At 37.0% G+C, this 23,500-nt stretch overlaps 1 protein-coding gene across 2 annotated transcripts in view; it reads right to left on the bottom strand.

Annotated features, from left to right (window-relative positions):
* LOC150106015 (uncharacterized) overlaps positions 1–23,500 on the bottom strand; it is a 387,593-nt gene that overhangs the window by 18,598 nt on the left and 345,495 nt on the right. For both annotated transcript variants that reach the window (XM_090393743.1, XM_090393744.1), the window contains exon 18: positions 22,415–22,510. In XM_090393743.1, coding sequence (XP_090249869.1) covers positions 22,415–22,510 — 96 coding nt within the window. The remainder of the gene's footprint in view (positions 1–22,414; positions 22,511–23,500) is intronic.

Raw genomic sequence — 23,500 nt, 5'->3', positions numbered from 1 at the left:
TGGAACTTCAGTCCACTGTCTACCATCACTCCAATCACTCCAACATTCTGAATCTCATCCACTTCCTGAAGTACAGCTCTACTGATACAGTACATAGCCTTATATTTCTGTATCCCAAAGTTATATAGCCTTATATTTCTGTATCATTTGTCTAAAAGTCTATTCAAATTTTCTTGTAGAGAATTAACATCAGCACTACTTCTGATAATTCTACCTAACTTTGCATCATCAGCAAACCTTTGAAAAATCCTCAGCTAATCCACTTGAAATATCATTAACATATAAGTTAAACAGTATGGGGGGGGGGGGGAAGAACAGAACCCTGAGGCACAGGGTCACCTTCCTTTTCTGAGCCATGTCTCCATCACGAACAGCTTGCTGGTATTATTCAGAGAGCCAATTTCTGATCCATCTAACCAATATATTACCTATTCCCATACTTGGTAGCTTGTACACTAACTATCATGTTGTAATCTATCAAATGCTTTTGCAAAGTCCAAGAATATCACTTTATATGATTCTCCCTTATCCAACAAATTTGTCATCGTAAAACATAAGCAGATTGCTAAAACAAGATCTGCTCTTCACAAACCCATGCTGACCATTATAGAGAATCTTATGTCAATCAACCCAATCCTGTATTCTATTTCTAACTAAATTTTTTTACAACACTTTGATTACAACTGCAGATATACAGACCGGTTTATTATTGAAACTTCTGTTCCCAAACAATGCTTGGGGAGAGATATTTTGCCATCTTTCCACAACTTAGGAATCTTCCCGCAAGACTTTCATTAAATAACCAGGACAAGTGCATTGCTAACTCTTTTGCACATTCTTTAAAAATATGTGGTGATATGTCATCCATTCCCACAGCTTTATTAACATCTAACCCAAGCAACACTTGATACATTTCTGATTTTTCACATTTAATTCTCCTAATTCTTTCTTCCCTTCTACATGTTGCATAGCATCATTAACACCATTACTATATATACTGATGAAGTACCCATTAAATAATTCCACTCTACCATTTCCTATGGTTACTTTGCTACCAAAAATATCTACCAGCATCAACCTGCCGTAATTATTTTTCCTCTTGCTTGCCACATAGCAGAAAAATCCCCTTGGATTAGCTTTGACCTGACTCGACAATCTCCTCTGATATTCTACTGTTTGCTTGTTGCTTTTCTGGCCTACACTTGATATTCTTCATGCATCCATCATTGCAAACTGTGTTGTACTTCCTTTATAATAATAATAATAATAATATTATTATTATTATTATTGCATCCTTCATGGAGTCAGCAAACTCATCCTGGGAGGTTCATTCAACTGGCAACTTATTTATCATACAGAATCTTAAAATCCTTAACACTCCTTGCATTAATAACACATTCTGATAATGTATTCCATTCACTGACAATTCTCCATATAAAAAAAATCTACTCACACCCCTCTTCACCACACTGTTAGATAACGTTCAGGGATAACATTTTTACCCTCTCACCTACTCTTTTTATAAATTAAAGATGCCATGAAATTATATTCTTGGTTTAATCCTTTATCCAAGTGTAGGCAAACAAAGTTTGAGCCTGAAGTAATTTCTGAAGTCATTAGTTTCTATATACGAGTTGCCCAGTCCTGAAATTCCTTCAAGTGCAAACTTTGTTTGCTTACACTTGGAAAAAGGATTAAACCAAGAATATAATTTCTTGGAATCTTTAATTTATAGTATAACCAAGTGGAAAAACTTCCAACATCACCTATTTTTGTAATCTCCTCTGGATTAATCTTATAAAATCCTCTCACTAACTTAAATGCCTCTATCATATCACCTCTTTTCCTCCTATCCATCAAACTCTGCAATCCACATTTCTTTGACCTCCCTCCATGGCCAGACTCCAAAGTACCAACATTGTCTTAGTCACACGTTCTGGACCCTCTCCAATGTCTCCACATCACATTGAAAACCAGGTGACCAGATCTGAGCACAGTAGTCCAAGTGTGGTTTGACCAGTGCCTTATACAGTGGCACAACTACTTCCTTATCCTCACATGTTAGAGTACTTCTTATCATAGAAGAACTATGATGTGCAGCCTTCGCAATGCCAGCAACAGATCCTCTAAACTTCAGTCTACTGTCAACCATCATTCCCAAATCTGTTATTTCATCCACTTCCCAGAGTACGGCACCATCAATATAGTACACAGTCTTATATTTTTGCACTTCAAAATGCAATACCTTGCACTTATTGATATTTGTACAAGCAAAAAGTTTTTTCAAATATTCTTGAAGGGAATTAACATCAGCAATGCTACTTAAATAGCCAACTGTGGTGCATATCCCTTAAAAATATGTGGTGATATGTCATACTTTCCCACCACCTTATTAACATCCAACCCAACCAACATCTGATATACCTCTGATTCTTTCACTTCCAATTCTCCTAATACTTGCCTCTCTTCTATATACTGCAAACCATCATTTACCAGTATGATATATGCTGATAAACTGCTTGTTCAATAATTTCACTATATCCTTTGCAGCTATTAATCTGCTGCCATGACTATCCACTAGTGTTAATCTGCCATAATGATTCTTTCTCTTGCTTGCCATATATTGAAAAAATTCCATTGCGTTAACCTTTCCCTGACACCAGCCAATCTCCTCTCATACTACACCTTTTCTTTCTTTACCATGCTTGTCACCTTTCTGGCCTGTGTTTGGTACTCTTCATGGATCTGATCATCACCAACTGTCTTGTACCTCCTCATAACATTTTCTTTTCCAGGCACAGCTTGCTTGATTTCACTGTTCTTCCATTTCACTCCTACTGTATTTACTTGCTTAACCTTTGGTATGCAGTCATACATTGCTTTTGTCAGATCTGCCTAATGAGTTTCCATGCATTGTCAACATTCTTTCTGCTCAGCTCATCTACCCAACGTACTGATGATAACTGACAACAGAGCTTCATATAATCACTTGCTTTATATCTCCACATGTATCCATTTTCAGCAGTAACCTTTTGTTGTTTCATCACTTCCCAAACAATTACCTCATGATCACTCTCACCAACTGACAGCAGTGTCAACACTTCATTGACAACTACATCTTGTGAAGATATCACCAAATCCAAAACATTAAAGCCTCTAGTTGCTTCAATCACATGCTGCTTAAGATACTTTTCTCTCAGAAATTCTAGAAAAATGCTCTCCTTGTTCTCACACACTATCTCATTCCTGTAATTAGTCTCCCATCAGGATTCGCCTTCTTTTTACATGTCCAACTAATCTGCCCCTAAACATTTCACAATAAATACTTCCCTGGCCTATAACAGCATTTCCACTTATTTCAACTTCACACCACACAGATTCAAAATCTATCAACTTCATTTTGCAGACACAATTCCTCTGAAATCATTAACAGCACTCCCACCCTCCTCTTTTCACATTTCTATCCTTCTGGAAAATTATACATCCTTCTAATTCTATTCCCGACAACACATCCTCCTCAGACAACCAAGTTTCACTTATTCCAATCGCCTTTGGGCATACCACCTCAATCAATGCAATGCAACGATCTCAGCTCTCTTGTTTCAAATACTCTTTATATTTGTTTACAAACATAACAATCCCTATGTGTTTGAGGCAATTCTACCAGCACCAACATTCTCTATTTTAGCTGCTATACCACACCTCTCTTTGGTCTGACCACTCCCATTTCCATGATCCTGGCTCTGATTTCCATTCTTACCTGTCTCATCTTCACCTTTATGCATTCCATTATCTTGTGCTACTACAACCACATCTTCAACCTCATATCCATCTTCCTCCTGTCATACAATATGTTTATTTGTGCTATCCTGATTCACAAGTAGAATGTGATAATTTTCTACATTAACTTCTTGACTCTGTGACTGCTCAAAAAAACAACAAGCTTTCTAAATATCCCACATCAAATCCATTCAAATGTAATACATCAGCTTTAAACCACTCCACTTGCCCTTCAAATTTACTGCACAGATTTACAAATGGAACCCACTTTGCCTGACACAACTCAGCCATCTTACTATTCATTATCTCTGCTCTCCTTCTCAATTCACTGTTGTCATATCTGGCCAACACGCCTATGACTTTCCCAACAACACTATTCTTCTTTACCTGCTGCAACAACTTCCTCAAGTGTCTATCAACATTTTTTTTTCTCACTAACTAAGTCATTTGTGCCCATGACTACCACTAATTTTGACACCCGGTCTTTACTTTTCTGCAATGCATCAGTTATTTGCTTCATTGTTCCACCACGAAAACATGTTTTTGCACTTTACTAGTAATCACACCTCTAATGATTGAGTCCTCATACAATGATATATGACTATCCTTTGACTCTTTCTTCATAATATTAACTTTCTCCTCCTCCTCATTATCATCAGCCAGTCTCTTCTCTGGATGCTTAATATCCTCTTCCAGATGTTTTATTTCGCTTTTCATTTTCACTAACTCCTGCCCAAGCACTTCTAAGCTTCTACCATTTCTAATTGCTCTAATCTATCAAGGCACTTTTCACATATGTTGATGTTTTCCTTCTTCTCATTTTACCCAAACAGTCCACAAATATTTCACATTTTTCTGTGCGTACATATAGCAATTTTTGCAATGCATCCACTGCAAAAAATCCAAGGTAGAGCCAGACTTTTGTATAGAAGCATTCCATGCTGCTGATGCATGTTTCTTTATGGACGCCATTTTCAGAAGCTGAAGCAGTACAACAACACAATATAAACAACAAAAAAAATTTCAACACCACCACCACCACCACTGAAGGACACTTGCATCAAACTGAAAAAATGCAGCACAATCTATGATAAAAGCCATTCTACAATAATTATAAACTTTTTTTTTTTTAACACTGTTCAAAAATACTGCTAAGTTCACTTGCAACACTAGCAACTTCTTTTGTAACACCTCTTGCTTGATTTCACCATTCATCCATCTCGCCTCTACTCTATTTATTCACATTTTCCATGCACTGTCACCTTTTCTACACAATTCATCAACCCAAAGGATTGATGGTAGGTGACTATAGCGCTTCTGATAATCACTCGCCTTATAGGTCCACTTATTATTATTATCCAAGACCCTATGGAGTAAAAGACTCACCTAGGAGGTCCTTTTGTCGTATACATACAGATCATCATACCATGCCTTAAACACACTCAAATTCTCTGCAGAGACTGCATCTCAGGCAAGGAATTCCAATCATTCACAACTCTGCATGCAAAAAACCTGCTTCTCACTCCCTTGCTCACACCCTCCTTATACAGTTCCATGGAGTACCTCTGGTTCTCCCCTGATCGCCAGCCATTTTCTGTAAAACCTCTCCAACACTGATCCTATAACAACCCCTTACTAACTTGTAGGTCACTATCATATCATCCCTCTTCCTTCTATCCACTAGACTCTATAAATTGCATCTTCTCAACATTTCCTCATATTCAACTTTCGAGATCAGAAACTACCTTAGTCAGTCACCTCTGGACCCTTTTCGACATCACTTACTCCTTTTGAAAACTAGGTGACCAAATGTGTCCACATAATTGCATGTGTGGCATAATTAACGCCTTATACACTGGAACAAGAATCTCCTTATGTCTACAAGACAGTGTCCTCCACATCATTTCCAGAATTCTTTCTGTTGTCTTCGCAATTTTGGCAATTCGTCCCCGAAATTTCAGATTCTTATCTGCAATCACCCCAAGATTTATTATTTCTTCCACCTCCAAAAACATATCTCCATCAAGCAAAAATTCTACATCCCATCTTTGTTTCACATATTTTAAAACCTTACATTTTGCAACATTGAACTCGCATCACCATTCCCTTTCCCATGCACTCAATATATTCAAGTCTTCTTGTAAGGCCACAACATCTACTCTCCATGATTCATCCCAACTTTGCATCACCTGCAAACAACTGAATATCCCAACCCAAATCTTCACCAATATCACTAACATACAGGTTAAACAGCAATGGTCCTAAAACAGACCCCCTAAGGCACACCACTAGCGACTCCTCTTGCTGGATACTGCTCCCTATACACAACTTGCTGATACCTATCAGATAGCCAGTCTCCGATCCAATGCACTAATCTAATATCCAACCTCAACTGTTCTAGTTTGACAATCAACTTATCATGCAGTAATCTATCAAAAGCCTTTGCAAATTCTAAGTATGCTACTGTGTATCCCTCTCCTCAGCCCAAGGAAGCCATCACCTTATTATAATAACTAAGTAGATTACTAAAACATGACCTACCTTTAGCAAATCCATGCTGTTCATTAAAGATAATTCCATTGTTGTCAACCCACTTATGGATCCTAGTTCCAACAACTTAACCATAACACTTGACACACAGGTAGGCCTATAATTTGATGCCTGATTTCTATCACCTCCCTTATGAAGCAGCACAGTCTTGCCCTCTTTCCACTCCTTTGCAACTGAACCCAGTGCAAGACTCTTATTAAAAAAATATGTCAAGGCAGATGTCAACTTCCTTCTTGGATGTAGACCTTCTTAATAACAACTTTTTCCTGTTTGACTATCTTCCAAACCAATACCTCCTAATGACTTTCTCCAACAGGTGGTAGGGTTGATACCTCATTCACAACCATATCCTGTGAGGATATTACCAACTCTAGCACCAATAAATCTTGTGTCGCTTCTATCACATGCTGCTTTACATAGTTATCCCTCAGAGACTCAACAAATTTGCTCTTCTTGTTACTATACACTTTTTCTTCCTTCCAATCCACATTCCCATAATTAAAATCTCCTATTAGGATCATCTTCCTTTCACTTGTCCAACTAATTTGACTAATTTGTCCAACTAATTTCATAAGCAATACTCTCCACATTCCCTGGCCTATAAAAGCATCCTATTAGATATACTATTCTATCAATCTCAATTTCACACTAAACTGCTTCAAAATCTTCACACTGACTTCTATTTTCCACTTGCCTCTTGTAGGACACAATTCCTCTGTTACCATTAACAACCCCCCCCCCCTCCCCCCCTTTCATCTTCCTATCCTTTCAAAAAATTCTATATCCTACCATTTTAAGTCCTGATAGTATACCATCCTCAGTCAACCAAGTTTCACTTATGCCAATTATCTTTGGGCATACTGATTCAATCAATGCTAGAAACTCAGCCCTTTTATTTCTGATACTCTGTACATTAGTATACAAGCATATCAATTCTCCACTCTCTGAGGCCATTCCATCAACACAATCATTGTTTACTCTCTCACACACATTGCTATAGTGCAAATCTCTCTCTTTGTTATGACCATTCCTGTTTCCCTAATTCTGACTGCAATTTTCATCTATATTCTTATCATCCCCCACCATTTTACACTGCATCAATCTGACCTGCTATAATCACTTCCTCACTTTTGTATCCATCTTCTACCCATCCTTCCACAACCTGCTTCTCAACTTCTCTCTGACTCTTAGTGGTACTAATTTCACATGAACCTTGTGCACTCTTATTACACAGCAAATGCTCCAAATGACCAACATCAAACCCATTCAAATGCATTCCATCAGCTATGAGCCATTCTAACTCCCCTTCAAATTTATTCCATACATTCACAAATTTCTCTCTCTGCCTGACACAATTCAGCCATCTTGTCATTCAGTATCATTGCTCTCCTTCTCGATTCACTACCATGATATCTGGGAAGCAAACTAACTACTTTTTCATTGACACTCTTATCCTTCACTTCCTGCAACAATTTCTTCAAACCCCTTTCCACATTCTTTATCTCTTTATTCAAGTCATTTGTGCCCAACACTATATCTTCACACTGACTTCTCTGATGCCCTTGCTAATTCTGATGCCCGTTCTTTCCTTCTATGCAAAGCAATTGATATTTGCTTTATTGTACCACCTTTAAAACATGTCTTGTGCACATTATTTTATACCACAGCTTTAAGGATTGAGTCACCATATAAAGCAACCCTATTATCTTTAGATGCTTCTTCTTCTTAGCCTCCTTGTCATTTACATCAGTTATGCTCTTTTTAAACATTCAATTTCCTCCTCTATACATTTAATCTGACTCTTAACTCTTGCCTAGCTCTTCCATGTCACCTCTACTATAACCGTCACAAGGAACTCCCATCCATTTTCTAATTATCCTTGGTAATCTTATTCTGATTGTTGGAACATCCTAGCCTTTCATCACACTTCTCAAACACCATACCATATTCCTTTTCATCGTTCAATCTAATTTTATAAACAAATGTTTTCAAAAATAAATAAATATATACACTCATTAAAAATAGGTAATATTTTTAATGAGCATATACTTTTATATTTTTTTGTTCAAAACATCTGTTTATAAAATTTAATTCGCAATGTTTAAAATTTAATTGATTAATGCTTTGGCCTTAATCAATTAAAGAATTGCAGAATAAGGTTAGATTAAAAAACGTGTAATAATACTTCACCTAATCATGTCACTACATGAAAATAAATGAATGAATATATATATATATATATATATACATATTTACACACACATACATGCAATATATACATAGAAACTTTGAAAGTTTTGTTCTCAAACTCTTTCATTTTTTCTTCAATAATCTTTGTGTATCTGTCTACAGTTCACATCTGAGAGCTGCTCAACTTTTATTCGCTTTAAAACTTTCTTACATGTTATTCTTTTCAATATGAAATTCAATTTTATCCTGCTCAAGACTAAATAGTGATCACTTCCAATTTCAAATCCTCTGTACACTCTGGTGTCCTGCACCAGGGAGAAAACATCACTATCAACAATAACAGAGTCAATGAGACTTTTCTTATTCCTTGCCTCTTCTCTCTGTGTGAATTTGTGCACATTTTTATGTTGGAACATGGTGTTAGTAATAACCATAATAAAAGGGCATTATTATTAGCTTTGCTCTTTTCTCCAAATTTTCCCAAAATATTTTCGTATGTCTCACAATCATTTCCTACTCTGCTATTTAGATCCCCAACAAGGACCAACTTTTCCTTTTTCATTGTGTCAGTTGCTTTCTCTAAAGCATTAAAAAATTCCTCCACTTCTACCTTAGTAGAACCTTCTGTGGGACCATAGGCACAAATAAGTCTCATTGTCCAGTTCCCCATTCTCATATTTGCCCACATCACTCTATTTGAGACTGTCAGCCATTCAAGAAGATTAACCTCGTATTGAGTGTTGAATACTATGGCTACTTCTTCTTTTCCTTGATTGTTATTGCCTGAATATAACATTTTGTATTTATTGCTCAGAAAGAACTCACCAGTTTTTGTCTTTTTTGTTGGAGTCACCCCTATTATGTCGATCTGGTGCTTATCTAATTCCTCAGTTAGCTCCATTTCTTTGCCATTCAAGCTTCTTATGTTGATAGTACCGATCTTTAACTCTGGTGATGTTGAGTTCGGGGTGTGTTTTCAGATTTGTTCCAGTAGCTGACTTTTCACTGTTCACCCTGGTTCCCTGGCGAAAACAACATGGGCCTTGTTTAACCGGGCAACACCCCAGCCAGAATGAAAGGATTGGTTATAAACCCCAAAATAAATTGATATGTATTTATGAATGTCAGGAATTGTTGGTCTACTGGTGAATCATAGTCCAAGCATAGTGGACATGCAAGGAGAAACAGAAGTAGTAGTTCTGAGTCAGAATGCAGTGAGGTGGAGGAATAGATAGGATGAGACATTTAGCTGGATGTTGCTACATGCTTGAGAATGTGAAGGATTGTGACAGAAATGTACAGGCAAATTTCCGTAGTAAACAAGGAAAGATTGAAAATTATGGGTAATTTTAATGATGAGTAAGTTGGAATATACAGATCGTAATGAAAAGATGGTAACCAGAAATAACAAAGGTGGATTTCTTTGAATTATTGACAACTGACTAACTATTTTAGGCAATATGTAATCAAAGGCACATGAAAATTGAGTCTTAGACCTGATCATCTCATCAGAGAAAGTAACTGTAAATTGGGTATTGAAACTTCCTCTGGCTGGCAAGAAGAATCATGAGGTGTACTCATTTGCAGGTAAGGACCAATATGAAGACTTATGTGAGGAAAGGAGATAAGTGAACTAAAAGGTCCTGAAAAGCCTGCAGTGACAGCCTGCAGCCATAGCCCGGAATGAGGAGTCAGACAGAAATTAGTAGTTCAATGCTGCTAATTGACAGCAGCAGCAATGTATGAATGAATTCATAATTAAGGGAGAGGATTGGTGGTGCAGATAGCATCAGCCTGGCCAAAAATTATTGGGATCATCACTCAAACGTGGTTGACAGAAGAGGATATAATAACAGGAATAAAAGTTGCTAGGTACAGCATTTTTCAGCAGGACAGGAAGGGAAAGCATGGTGGTGGAGTACTGCTTATGATAAGTGATGACCTATGTCCTCTAAGAGTGGAGACTTTGGAAGGCAGTGACACTAATGATTTTGAAAGCATATGGTGTGAGGTAGAGGTGGGCAAGACAGGATATTTAGTGGGGTGTTGCTACAGACTCAGGAGTACAGAGGGAGGGGACCAGGAAATGTTTAGACAGTTGAGTTTGGCAAGTGCAAGAAGAATGATTGTTATGGGAGATTTTAACTACAGTAGTATAAACTGGGGAGAGGAAGATGCACGTAGCAATAAGGGAATGGAATTTCTTGAATTCTTGAGGAACAAATGTCTTAGGCAACATGTAATAGAGGGAACAAGAGGATAAAGAGTTTTGGATTTGGTTATAGCATCAGAAGAGTTGATAATAAATGAGATGACATCTCTCCCACCAGTTGGAGAGAGTGACCATATGGTTTTGACTTGGAAAATGAATAGACATGCAGGAGTATCAAAGAGACGGGAACATACGTGGAATTATAAGGCAGGTGATTATAATAGTCTAAGACGTCAACTTGAGGAAGTTTCAAGTTTCATGGAGGGAGGAATTGGAAGGCCAGGATATCATTAGTGCGTGGGAAATTATGAAAGAATATCTGTTAGCAGCAATGGTAAGTTGTATACCACAAGTGAACAAGAGGACACAATTTGGAGTAAAGTGGATGACAAACAATATTAAACAGAAATTGCATGCAAAAAAGAGGCTGTGGAAGAGATATAAGGAGACAGGAGAAGAGAAGATGCATGAAGAGTATAAGACACAGGCCAGAAGAGTGACTAGTACGGTAAGGAAGACGAAACTGGCATATGAGAGGAGATTAGCCCTAAGATCCAAAGAAAATGTTAGGGAATTTTTTAGATATGGGGCCAGTAGGAGGAAAAATGACTGTGGAAGAATGATATTGTGGGATAAAAATGGGAATAGAGTGACTGATGCAGAGGACATAGTAGAATTGTTCAATGAACATTTTCTTGGAGTATTTCATTCTAGAGGAGTCAGTTTTAATGCTAGAGTAGTAGAGCAGGTTCAAGGTTTAGGGGTATAGGAGGAGCGTGTGTTTCAAATACTGAGTATTCTGGATGTCAGTAAAGCTGTGGAACTGGATAGTATTTCACCAAGAGTTTTGAGAGAATGTGCTCGGGAACTGACAGTACCTTTGGCCTGGCTTTTCAATGAAAGTCTGGCTGCTTCAAAGGTGCCCATGGAATGGAAGGAAGGTAAGATAGTAACGTTGTATAAGGGCGGTAGCAGACTGGAAGTGTCTAATTATAGACAAGTTTGTGTATCATCAGTAGTTAGTAAGATCTTGGAGAAAGTAGTGAAGGACCGTATACAGCATTGGGCAGATGAGGGTAATGTTATCTGTGAGAATCAACATGGATTTGTGAAGGGGTGCTCTTGTGTTAGCAATATGCTAGCCTTTTATGATAAAGTTACAAGAGCATTAGATGAGGGAAAGGCATATACTGCCATTTTCCTAGACTTAGCAAAGGCATTTGACAGGGTGCCACATCATGATAAGCTGATATTTAAGTTGCAGCACATGGGTCTGGATGTCAGATTGGTCAATTGGATTCAGGATTGGCTGTCCGATAGGTATCAGAGAGTTGTGTATGGTGGGGCAGTTTCAAGGAAGCAGAGGGTTACAAGTGGGGATCCCACAGGGACCCCACTTGTACTGGGACCTATATTGTTTAACCTTTATATCAGGCAGCACTGCAAGAGGATTTAAATAATCTACATAGATGGGCAAATGAATGGGGATGTTGATTTAATGCAGCAAAATGTAAGGTCTTGAGGTTTGGGAAACATCGATGGGACACTGCATACTCTATGGGAGGAGTTATACTGAGGAAGTAGGGGAGATAAGAGATTTGGGGTTGATGACTGATAGAAACCTGAAATTTAGGGGACATATTGCAAAGTTGGTGAAGGTAACACAGAGGATTGCTGCAATAATGAGAAGGACACTGACCTGCAGAGATAAAACAGTTATCATTGCATTGTATAAGATCCTGATCAGACCACACTTGAACTATTGTTCTCAGATTTGGTCCCCAAGATTTGAAGGGGATAAATTAACTGTGGAAAGGGTATACAAAGGCGGATAACAAAGATGGTTTCAGGACTGTAAAACGATAGTTATGAGGAACGGCTGATGGAATGTGGACTGCAGAGTTTGGTGAATAGAAGAAGAAGAGGTGATATGATTGAGACTTTTAAACTGTTGAGAGGTGGTTACAGGGTTGACACTGGGGAGTTCTTTCGCTTGGTTGAACAGCGGGAAGGAGTGATGACAAGAGGCCATCCCTGGATGTTATGAAAGGAAACTGTGAGCAAGAGGGTGAGGAGTGGTTTCTTTGCATGGAGGGTGGTTGAACCATGGAATGCATTGCCTGATGGAGTGGTGAGAGCGAGAACGGTCAATGAGTTCAAGGAGTGGTATGATAGACTTTGTGTTTCTTGGGGGGGAGGGACCTCCCCTCGATTAGTCTTGATAGACTTTGTGTTTCTTAGGAAGAACCTTCCACAATGAGTCTTTTGACTCCATGGAGGCCTGAATAATGATGAATTCCAAAGGTGAATAGAAAGATTAAGCATGCAACATGGAAGAAGAAGAAGAAGGCATTATAGAGGAGAAGCATAAAATGAATGGTAATAATCAGTTTTATAAGAACTATAAAGGGCAGGTTGAGAAAGTGACTCAGCTGAGTAAAGATAACTAAATTGTAGTATTAGCAGCAAGTGGCCAATCAAACCAATAAAAATTGAACTCATTGAGAATCATTATGACACATGACAAGTAAGAGAAACAGTGATCACAGAAGATAATTTCATATTTTTCTTCTTTAACCTGGATTGGTCCACTGTCAAACAAAAGTCTCCTCCAATTTCTTCCATTCCATTCTATTTTTTCATCAATTGCATTCCACCAATCCTAATATTTTCACCTTGCCATCTCTTCCTTGGTCTACTACCATCCATAGGTCTCCATTCTGTCAATAATTTAAGTCTCTTGTGTTGTTATATCTTACAATGTGTCCAGCCCATCCCTATTTTGAATGTACAATGTGACCGATGATATCCTGTACACCTGTTCTCAATCTTAGCAAATGGGAGGGTATCTTGCCTTCAACTGTCAAACCATGTATATTCCTTTCATTCTTCTCTAGGTAACTTTCTATTTGTGGATCATATTTAGTTAAGCAGGTTTCACAGCTATAAGTAATTACAGGTAAGGCACACTGATTGAAAATTTTCCCCCTTTAAATGGGAATATCACCTTTGAATTTATCATTCCTTCTCCTGATAGCCACCCATGTGACAGCTGTATCCTTTTTATTTCTTCTATATGTCCATCTTTAATTTTTATCATTTGTCCCAGATAAGCATATGAATCTACCATCATCACTTCTCTATCTTCTGTATAATTATTTTTTACTTAAATTGTCAATCATCATTACATACTTTCATTTTATTTAAATTCATCTTTGACCAAGAGAACTGTATTATCAGCAAAACAGATGAGTTAGAATCTTTCTGTTAATTTTAATTTCTCCATTCATTCAACTCAAAACTTCCTCCAAGGCAAATTAAAGAGTTTAGGAGATTTTGTACGAGAGTGGTCAGAAAAGTTCTTGGCGTAACAATGAAAACGCAAATTTATAATTTCAACATTAGTTTTATTTTTCATCATAATCTCCCTTAAGATGAATACATTTATTTCAGCGATGCTACAGAACCATTATCGCATCCCTGTAGTGGTTCTCAGTAAGACCTGCAAAATACCCCTCTACAGCTACAATCACCTCTTGATTTGAAGAAAGACGCTGACCAGTGAGGAAAAGTTTTAGTTTTGGGAATAGATAGAAGTCAGAGAGAGCCAAATCTGGGGGAATAGGGTGGATGTTCCAACAATTCATAGTGCAGATCCCTTAATTTTCTCATTGTCAAAACAACTGTGGGCAGGTGCATTGTCCTGATGAAAGATGATTTTTTTCTTCTGCAAACCAGGTCTTTTCTCACAGATTTTTTCATCTAGTCTGGTTAAAAGATCGGAATAATATTCCCTGGTTATTGTTTTACCCTTTTTCAAGATAATTAATAAATAAAATTATTTTAGCATCCCAAATTACCAATGCCATGACCTTTCCTGCTGATGGAAGCGACTTTGTCTTCTTTGGCGCTGAACAACTGACTTCTGTCCATTATTTTGACTGCTGTTTGGATTCTGGTGTGAATGGTGAATCCAAATCTCATCCATAGTAATAAATCGATATGCACAAAATCAGTTTTATTTTTGTTAAAATGCCCCAAGCACTATTTAGAGATTTTCATGGGAGTGCATTTTTGATCTGCTGTGAGCAAGCATGGCACCCATCTTGCGCAAAGCTTTTTCATTTGCAATTCTTCATGCAAAATATATCCTACACATTCCTTTGAAATGCCTATAATCTCAGCAATTTTATGCACTTTGACTTGCCGGTCATCCAATACTGTATTGTGCACTTGATCAATGATTTCTGGTGTTGTTACCCTTTTTGGGCATCCTTCACGTGGATCATCTTCAAGGCTGTACGGCCACGTTAAAACTCGGCAGCCCATTTCTTAATTGTCAAAAATGAAGGAGAAGGGTGCCCATAAACTTTTATTAACTTTGAATGAATTTCTTTTGGCACTAAACCTTCTTTTACAAAGAATTTTATAAGCACACGATACTCAATTTTATCCATTTCAAGGGATACAGACAGTACTTTTGTTTCATACAGCTGTCTGAAACAAACTACTTGATAGAATAACTTGCAATTTTACATGGATGCTTATGACAGATGTACCAACTTAGGAAAAAAAAAAAAACTTGCTGATAGTGTTGCAATCTATGATTGAGGCTGAGAAATGTTTAGACTCACCCTCGTATATTTTGCTGTGTTTTATTCCACTATTTATTGGAAAATTTTCACTTTTCTTATGCAGTTTAATAACAGAGGTTTCATGACTATATATGTATTTTAAGGTTTCTATGTATATTTCTTCCATTCCGTTTTAACAGTTATTCCAGAACAGCTGAGATTTGATATTGCATTTTCTAAGTCCACAAAGGCTAATTAGAGAGACTTATTTACATCCATTTGTGTTTTCTATAATTTGCCTAAGACCACTGATATGATTAATGGTACTGTAGTTATGTCAAAGTACTGCCTACTGCTATGAATTGCATATACTTGAGCTGTTTGCATTATCCTGTTATTTATTACTTTTTGTAAATGTTTTTATACTGCTGGTAATAATGTAATGGGTCGATAATTTTAATATTCTCCTTTTCACCATTTTTTTATAAATAATTATTATTAATGCACTGTTCCATGCTTCTGAGATTTTCTGTTTTAAACAAAGTCTGAAGTCTTGCAAAGTAGTCAGCAAGATGACTTCCCTCCAAATTTCAACAATCCTACTTGTTTGGTGAGGGGCAAATAATAAGGCTGAGGTGATATACTAAACGTGATAAAATAATGACTGTGCTCTTTACAATAACAAAGGTGGTCAATCATGATGAATGGTTAGAGCAGCTGATCAATAGCATATCACACACAGGCATATTATCACTCCTCAACAGAAAGGAGTATAGGAGATAAGTATGATCTAGGTAGATCCAAGAAAGAACAACTTGCTCTCCATATAACCCTGCACAAACAGGACTGCCAAAGTTTAATTTCAACGTTAACCTTCTGTGGCTTTTTACTGTTGTTTGCCACTGGGATGTCGTCATCATCATCATCATCATCAAATTCCTGCTATGTACCCTCAAGGGGTGTACAGGATATGATAGTATTACATGAAAAAATTACATCTTTACAAACTTCCTATCTACAATTTTCCTTCATATCAGTCTGTTACTTGTCAAAACCCCAACATTATCAGATCTTATATTTCTATCGTCTAAGGCACTTTCCTCGCCCATTCTGTTTAAGTGACCATACCACCTGAGATTAGCTCTGCTAACGCATTCCTGGATGCTGACAATGTCAAGTTCTTTCCTAATATCCTCGTTTTTAATATGATATTGCCATTGATGCCATCTGTTCATGCCTATAATCTTTCTCAGGACTCTCATATCTGTGAGAGTCCTGAGAGTCTCTAGTCTTTGGTCAAGTGTTTTACTTCTAACCCCGCTCTCAGATCCATAAGTTAAAACTGGTTTGAACACTGTCTTGTATACAGCTAATTTAGTGTTCTGACTAATTTCTCTCTTAATTCATATGAATTTATTCAATTGACTTCCCACCATACCAGCTTTGCTGATTCTGTTGTCTATTTCTATATTTAATTTACCATCTTCAGTAAAAATTGTGCCTAAGTAGCTGAAATGTTTCACTTGTTCCGCAGGTTCTCCATTCACAACACAGTTGACAATTTCAATGATTCTGCCTATTTTCATTGTCGTTGTCTTTTTATTGCTGACCTTCATATTACAACAGCTATTCAATTTAGTCAGGGAATCTTGCAGACTTGTAGCGGATTTATTTAGAAGTATAACATCATCCGCATAAAGCAAAGAGCTGACATTAACATCTCCAATTTCGATATCATTTTTAATACCACTTTCCTTCATAATGTGATCCATATAGATAATGAATAACAGAGGGGATAATGTACATCCTTGTCTCACACCAGATTTAACATTAAACCATCTTCCTGTACTTCCTTCAATTCTAACTGCTGACTTACAACTCAAATAAAGACTAAGTATTGCTTGATATAATGCCCCATTGACACCATAACTGCAGGTATTGAATAGCTTCTGTCTTGGCACCTTGTCATATGCCTTCTCCAAATCGACAAAACTTAAATACAGATCTTTGTTATATTCCCATGCTTTCTCGACTATTTGTCATAAAGTGAAGATCTGAATCTGAGAGCCTCTATTTGGACTGAATCAAGCTTGTTCTTCACCAAGCTTTTCTTACACAATTCTTCTCAACCGTTTCTCAAGTATACTTGTATAGATCTTGCCAGGAACACTCAGTAGGGAAATACCTCTGTAATTCTCACATTCAGTTTTATTTCCCTTTTTATATATCGGTACTATGAGAGCTCTACTCCAATCATCTGGAATTCATCCCTCTGTCTAGGCTTTCTGAACTATGTAGTGCAGCCACTGTAAGACTCTTATACCACCATACTTCAGCATTTCTGGTTGAATATCATCTCCTCCTGCTGCCTTTCCACATTTCAAGCCTTTGATGGCTTTTTCTACTTCAAGTATGGATATGTATTCTTGATTGCATGCCTGATCAGTGTTTTTTACCACTGTGCTGTTTCATTTAGCAATTTTTAAAAGTAATTATTCCATATTTCAAGGATATCTTTTTCTCCTGTTTTCATGTCACCTTCATCTCACAATCCTTTGACAGCACTCTTTCCTCCATTCCTAAACTTCTTCAACAACCTCCAGAATATTTTGCCACCTTCTTGATATTTATTTTCTATATTTTTGCAAAGTCCTCCCATGACTTTTGTTTAGCTAGTTTTACACAATGTTTAGCATTCTTGCATTTGCCTCTGTATTCTCTAAGAGCACAAGCTGACTTATTTGACAGAAACTTTTGATATGCTTTCTTCTTTTCTTTCACTGCCTCTTTAACTTCCTGTGTCCACCAGGGAGTTCTGATTTTTTTATCCTTGCAGATAACCTTACCACATGCCTCTCTGGCAGAATCAATCAATGTTTTCTTCAGAGTCTGCCACTGAATCTCCAAGGTTTGATTCCTGTTCTCAAACTCTTTCATTTTTTCTTCAATAATCTTTGTGTATTTTAGTCTATAGTTCATATCTGAGAGCTGCTCAACTTTTATTTGCTTTAAAACTTTCTTACATGTTATTCTTTTCAATATGAAATTCAATTTTATCCTGCTCAAGACTAAATAGTGATCACTTCCAATTTCAAATCCTCTGTACACTCTGGTGTCCTGCACCAGGGAGAAAACATCACTATCAACAATAACATAGTCAATGAGACTTTTCTTATTCCTAGCCTCTTCTCTCCATGTGAATTTGTGCACATTTTTATGTTGGAACATGGTGTTAGTAATAACCAGTCCATGTCCTGAGCAGAAATCCAACAGATATTTGCCATTATTATTAGCTTTGCTCTTTTCTCCAAATTTTCCCAAAATACTTTTGTATATCTCACAGTCATTTCCTACTCTGCTATTTAGATCCCCAACAAGGACCAACTTTTCCTTTTTCATTGTGTCAGTTGCTTTTTCTAAAGCCTCAAAAAATTCCTCCACTTCTACCTTAGTAGAACCTTCTGTGGGACCATAGGCACAAATAAGTCTCATTGTCCAGTTCTCCATTCTCATATTTGCCCACATTACTGTATTTGAGACTGACTGCCATTCGAGAAGATTAGCCTCATATTTTGTGTTGAATACTATGGCTACTCCTTCTTTTCCTTGATTGTCATTGCCTGAATATAACATTTTGTATTTATTGCTCAGAAAGATCTCACCAGTTTTGATCTTTTTTGTTTCAGTCACTCCTATTATGCCGATCTGGTACTTATCTAATTCCTCAGCTAGCTCCATTTCTTTGCCATTCAGGCTTCTTACATTGATAGTACCGATCTTTAACTCTGGTGATGTTGAGTTGGGGTTTGTTTTCAGATTTGCTGCTGGGATGTTAATTTTTGTATTATAATCTGCCTGTAATCTGTGTAGAGGACAATCAGATAGTATCTTAGGGAATCAGCTGACCTAGCTGTCTGCAGCCTTGTTTCCCTTGATCTCATCCAATACATGTGAACATTCAAGTGGAGCCTACAGATATGAAGTAAGAGATATTGGATTTGGATTCAAGAGAGGGGTATAAACAGCATACTAGCCATCTTCCCAGGAAGCATAATATCTAATTAGATCACACTAAAATATAGCTAAACTGCCAGCAGCAAAGACATGATTTTGAACCATCAACGTAAACAGGTAGAAAATCAGAGTATTCTGCTCTGCCCATTTTGAAGAACTGCAGGCAGGGGGGGGGGGATATATTTCTCTAGGTGGCTTAGAAAAAAATTGCATGGTGGAATATGTCAAGGTGCAATAGAATTTTGTGGTGTACTATTGTCTACCATAATCTCTAGCACTTGTAGTGAATTTTTAATATACAAACCAAAGGGATATAAGGCAGTATGGCATGTTATATAAGTTTTTCCAATGTGGACAAAAATGCTTGTCCATGTGAGATGTTCCGGAAGAGATTTTATTTTGTTGCATATTGCAATGACAGTTACTGTCATTGCAATATGTGGTGATGGTTCATATGCTTTATTTGTAAAGCTTAGAAACAGGTAATGTCCAGAATGCACACTTCTAATTGCTTGATGGTGGGAAAAATCCAACCAACAAAACAAAATACAAGCTGGAGGTTGATTGAATAAGTGTCACTACTCTCACCACTCATCCCTCACCTGATGTACAATGGACAGAATCTCCACTTTCTTTTTTTATCAAATATGTGTCGCAAGAATTTTGTCTCTGTTGCAAATGAGATAATTATGAGTCCTAGTCAGCTGTGTGAAGGGTGGGACTATGTCTGCAGCAAAAGTGCACATGAACAGTCTTCTGTGGATAAAAACTGAATCCATATTCAAGTGCCCAGGGAGAAATGTGATCTATGTCTAAGTCCCTCAAATTACAGAAATGACAGATGATGGTAAATTCATATACACAGAGGGCATTGCTTAAAGTAGTAGGAAGTTGTTCTGTTATTTGGTTTACTTTGACTGCAAATAGCATGAAACTTAACAATAATCTTGTGTGACTTCATCCTTTTGAAGAAACGACAGGGAGAGAGTGGTTCCTATATAAACTTGAAGTATTCAGTTCAGAGAGAGAGTTTTTCATGAAAAGAGAGAGCGATTCTCTCTCTCTCTCTCTCCAAACCAAAGTTGTACAGGCCTTTCAACATGCCAAGCCTCTAAGCTGGGTAGTATGTATGCTTTCTCCATGTTAATGAAAACTGATACCACAGGGCTTGTGTTTAAGGAAATTCATCTCTAATGGATTTTTTGTCTAATGAGAGAATGATGTTTCTGGAAGCAGATTGTGTCTTGGAAAAAAAAGGTTATTACTCTCTATGATCTTGTACAGGTTGCTGGTCAGAGCTATTGACAAGAATTTATTAGAATTTTCAGATCTTTGCCTGGCTTTGGAAAGGTGATAATAATTGCACTATATCAGGAATTCAGATATTCGTGTGCTTACAAAAAATTCTGGTAAACAAGAATAGTAGTTGATCAGTGGAAGAAATATAGTATTAAGATGCGTTTAACCATCTATAACTCAACAGCCTCATATGTCTAAACATGTCAGAATCATCTTCCTCTAAATTTTTTGGCATGCAGCAACACCCTATTAAATGTCTGAAATTCTTCTGCACCTTAATCTTACACTAAATGTCCTCAAAGTCATTATGACTATTGCTTTCTTCAATTCCAAACAGAGAGGCAGATCATCAGTAGTACCCTACTACTCTTTTATCTTTTCTGTCTTTTTGCAAAATGCTATAATCATCATATTCTATTTTAATGAGTGCATCTGTTAACCATACTCACTGACACCAATGATTTGTGAACTGACTAATGGTATGATGGCCAGTCTGCATTTTTATTCTTAATACTCCTTGAATTAGAGTAGCTTGCACCTGGCCCCTCTTTCCTTCCCATGATTCCTCATCGATCTTTCAAGTCCTTTTACTCTGCTACTTCTACTGAGGCCATCCCTGCATTTTTATCTTTTCCTTTTCATTTACTTCACAAAAATCCTGGAGGGCTTATACTCACAGTCCTGCCTTTAAGTTTCTGTTTTCCTGACTGGCTAAACACACTCTCCACCTCTCATCAACAATCAATTTCACACCACTGCTTTCACTCTAATTACCCTAATCACAGATCATCAGTAACAAACAGCTCTCTCTCCTTCCTTCAAATTTATCCGATACATCAACATACTGAAGTCCTCTCTTCCTGCACATTCTGCTATCATACCATTTGTAATCCTTGGTCTTATCATTATTTGGCAACACACTCACAATTTTCCCTCTCAAGCTCTTCTACTTCACTGTCTCTAGCAAGACTAGCAAATCCCATGCTTCCTCACAAATCATTTGATCCCACCAGTGCAGTTAATTTCTTCTGTATGGCCTTGGTCACCCTTTCTATTATTGCTTCTCTGAGACATACTTTCAACACATGCTCCATTTACGCATATTTCACACATTGTCCCCATACAGCAGTACACTCCATTCGATCCTTGACTTGTATACCAGTGGTGCCTTTCTTCTTGCACCTTGAACCACCAGTTTCTTTTAAATATCTTATCTTACTATATACACAAACACACACCTCAGTTCATTCCTCAACCATACCAGTTCTTTTATGATATCCTCATTTGTGTTGATATCCTTAATAGTAACTTCTTTACCATTCCAATGTCATTTGCATCATCCTCTATCTTACTACCCTGCTGCTTTGTCACTCATCACAATTGTACAATGTTCACTGCTCCTGACTTTCACAATGCTTGTGTCCAAAGCTCCTGTGTCTTTCTTTAAGTCAGAAAAAAATCCCATTACTAGTGATTAATAATACTATTATGAGTATAGACTCTCACAGCATAGAAGACTTTTGAAGCAGGAAGAGTTTATTATATAGTGGATGAGTTGCTATAGAAAATTTCCTTCAAAACGGTATCACCTATGAGGATTTGGTTATGATAGTTTGTTACAAGTGAGAAAGGTTGTTATAATGGTATTTTCTATAGCAAGAATCAAATGTATATAGAAGTCGTTTAGATTAAAAAAAAATGTATATAACATGCAAAATCTTCAACCATAACATTAGGGAAAAAAGTTACCAACTATTTATATAGCAAATAAAGTATGTGACATTGCTGAACTTACCCCAAGATAGAACGAGATGTCATACATTAAACCATCAAGTCTAATCAAAGACTCCTTCTTAGCAGTTTTAAGATTTTGATTTTCCTTTTCTAATTCCTAAAACAAAACAAAATATTAACAACCTAAGCAATCAAGTTTTCAATTAAAACAATAACTTAGAATTATTTAACTTAAACTGGACTTGAATGTCCTAAAATGTTTACTGTGAAACTGAAATGTTGGTGATTATGGAAAGGCTCCATAACTAGCTAAATTATATGATGATGATATGCAACTGAAGAGATTAATAAAAAAACATTTTCTTAATATTAATTCCAACTAGGAAAGGTTGTAAACCTGCAATATATTAGTATTGTGGATGGGCTATAGGTTTTATAATCCAGAAACCATTTGAAGACACTGGAGAAACTTTTTCAAGCCACTTTACACTTCTAAATAAGAAGGGCAGTGGTCTCACACAGGGTAATGAAATTCATTTACCATCTAAAACATTTAAAAATATAAACACCCATGCTCACAGAAGAAATCAAATTCAGAATGGGTAGCATGGAGAGTGAAGACACTATCCATTCAGCTGGCCAGGCTGACAAATGTATGCATGTGGTGGGAAGGATTGTTTAAAACATCTATGAAACAAGAAATTTTCCTAGATGTTTTAACATCTAGGAAAAATTTCTATGAAACTAAACACAAGTCAAATAAATAAAGTAAGAGCAGGATCATATTTACACTTTTCCTGAAAGGTAGGCACTACAGTGCTCCCTGGGGACCCACCCTTACAAAATGAATAAAGACAAATAAAAACAATCCATATATACAAAAAAAAAAAAAAAAAATCACATTTATTAAAAAACTTATTATCATTATTATTATTAATAAGAGAGACCTCCAGGTAGTCAGAGACTCATCAAGGGATGCCACATACTACACACACACACACACACCAGCTATCATACATATTCTTGAATTCATTCACACTGCTTGCACTCACAACATCCAATGGCAATCTATTCCAATCATGCACCATCCTCTGAGAGAAAAATCTAGCCCTCACAACCCTTCTTCGCGGCCTTCTTTCTCAGCTTG

This window comes from Typopeltis vanoorti, chromosome 6 (genome assembly GCF_054136105.1).
Source record: "Typopeltis vanoorti isolate ZY-2024b chromosome 6, IOZ_Tvanoo_1.0, whole genome shotgun sequence".
Lineage (NCBI taxonomy): Eukaryota > Metazoa > Arthropoda > Arachnida > Uropygi > Thelyphonidae > Typopeltis > Typopeltis vanoorti.
This window is presented reverse-complemented; position numbering and strand designations above follow the sequence as displayed.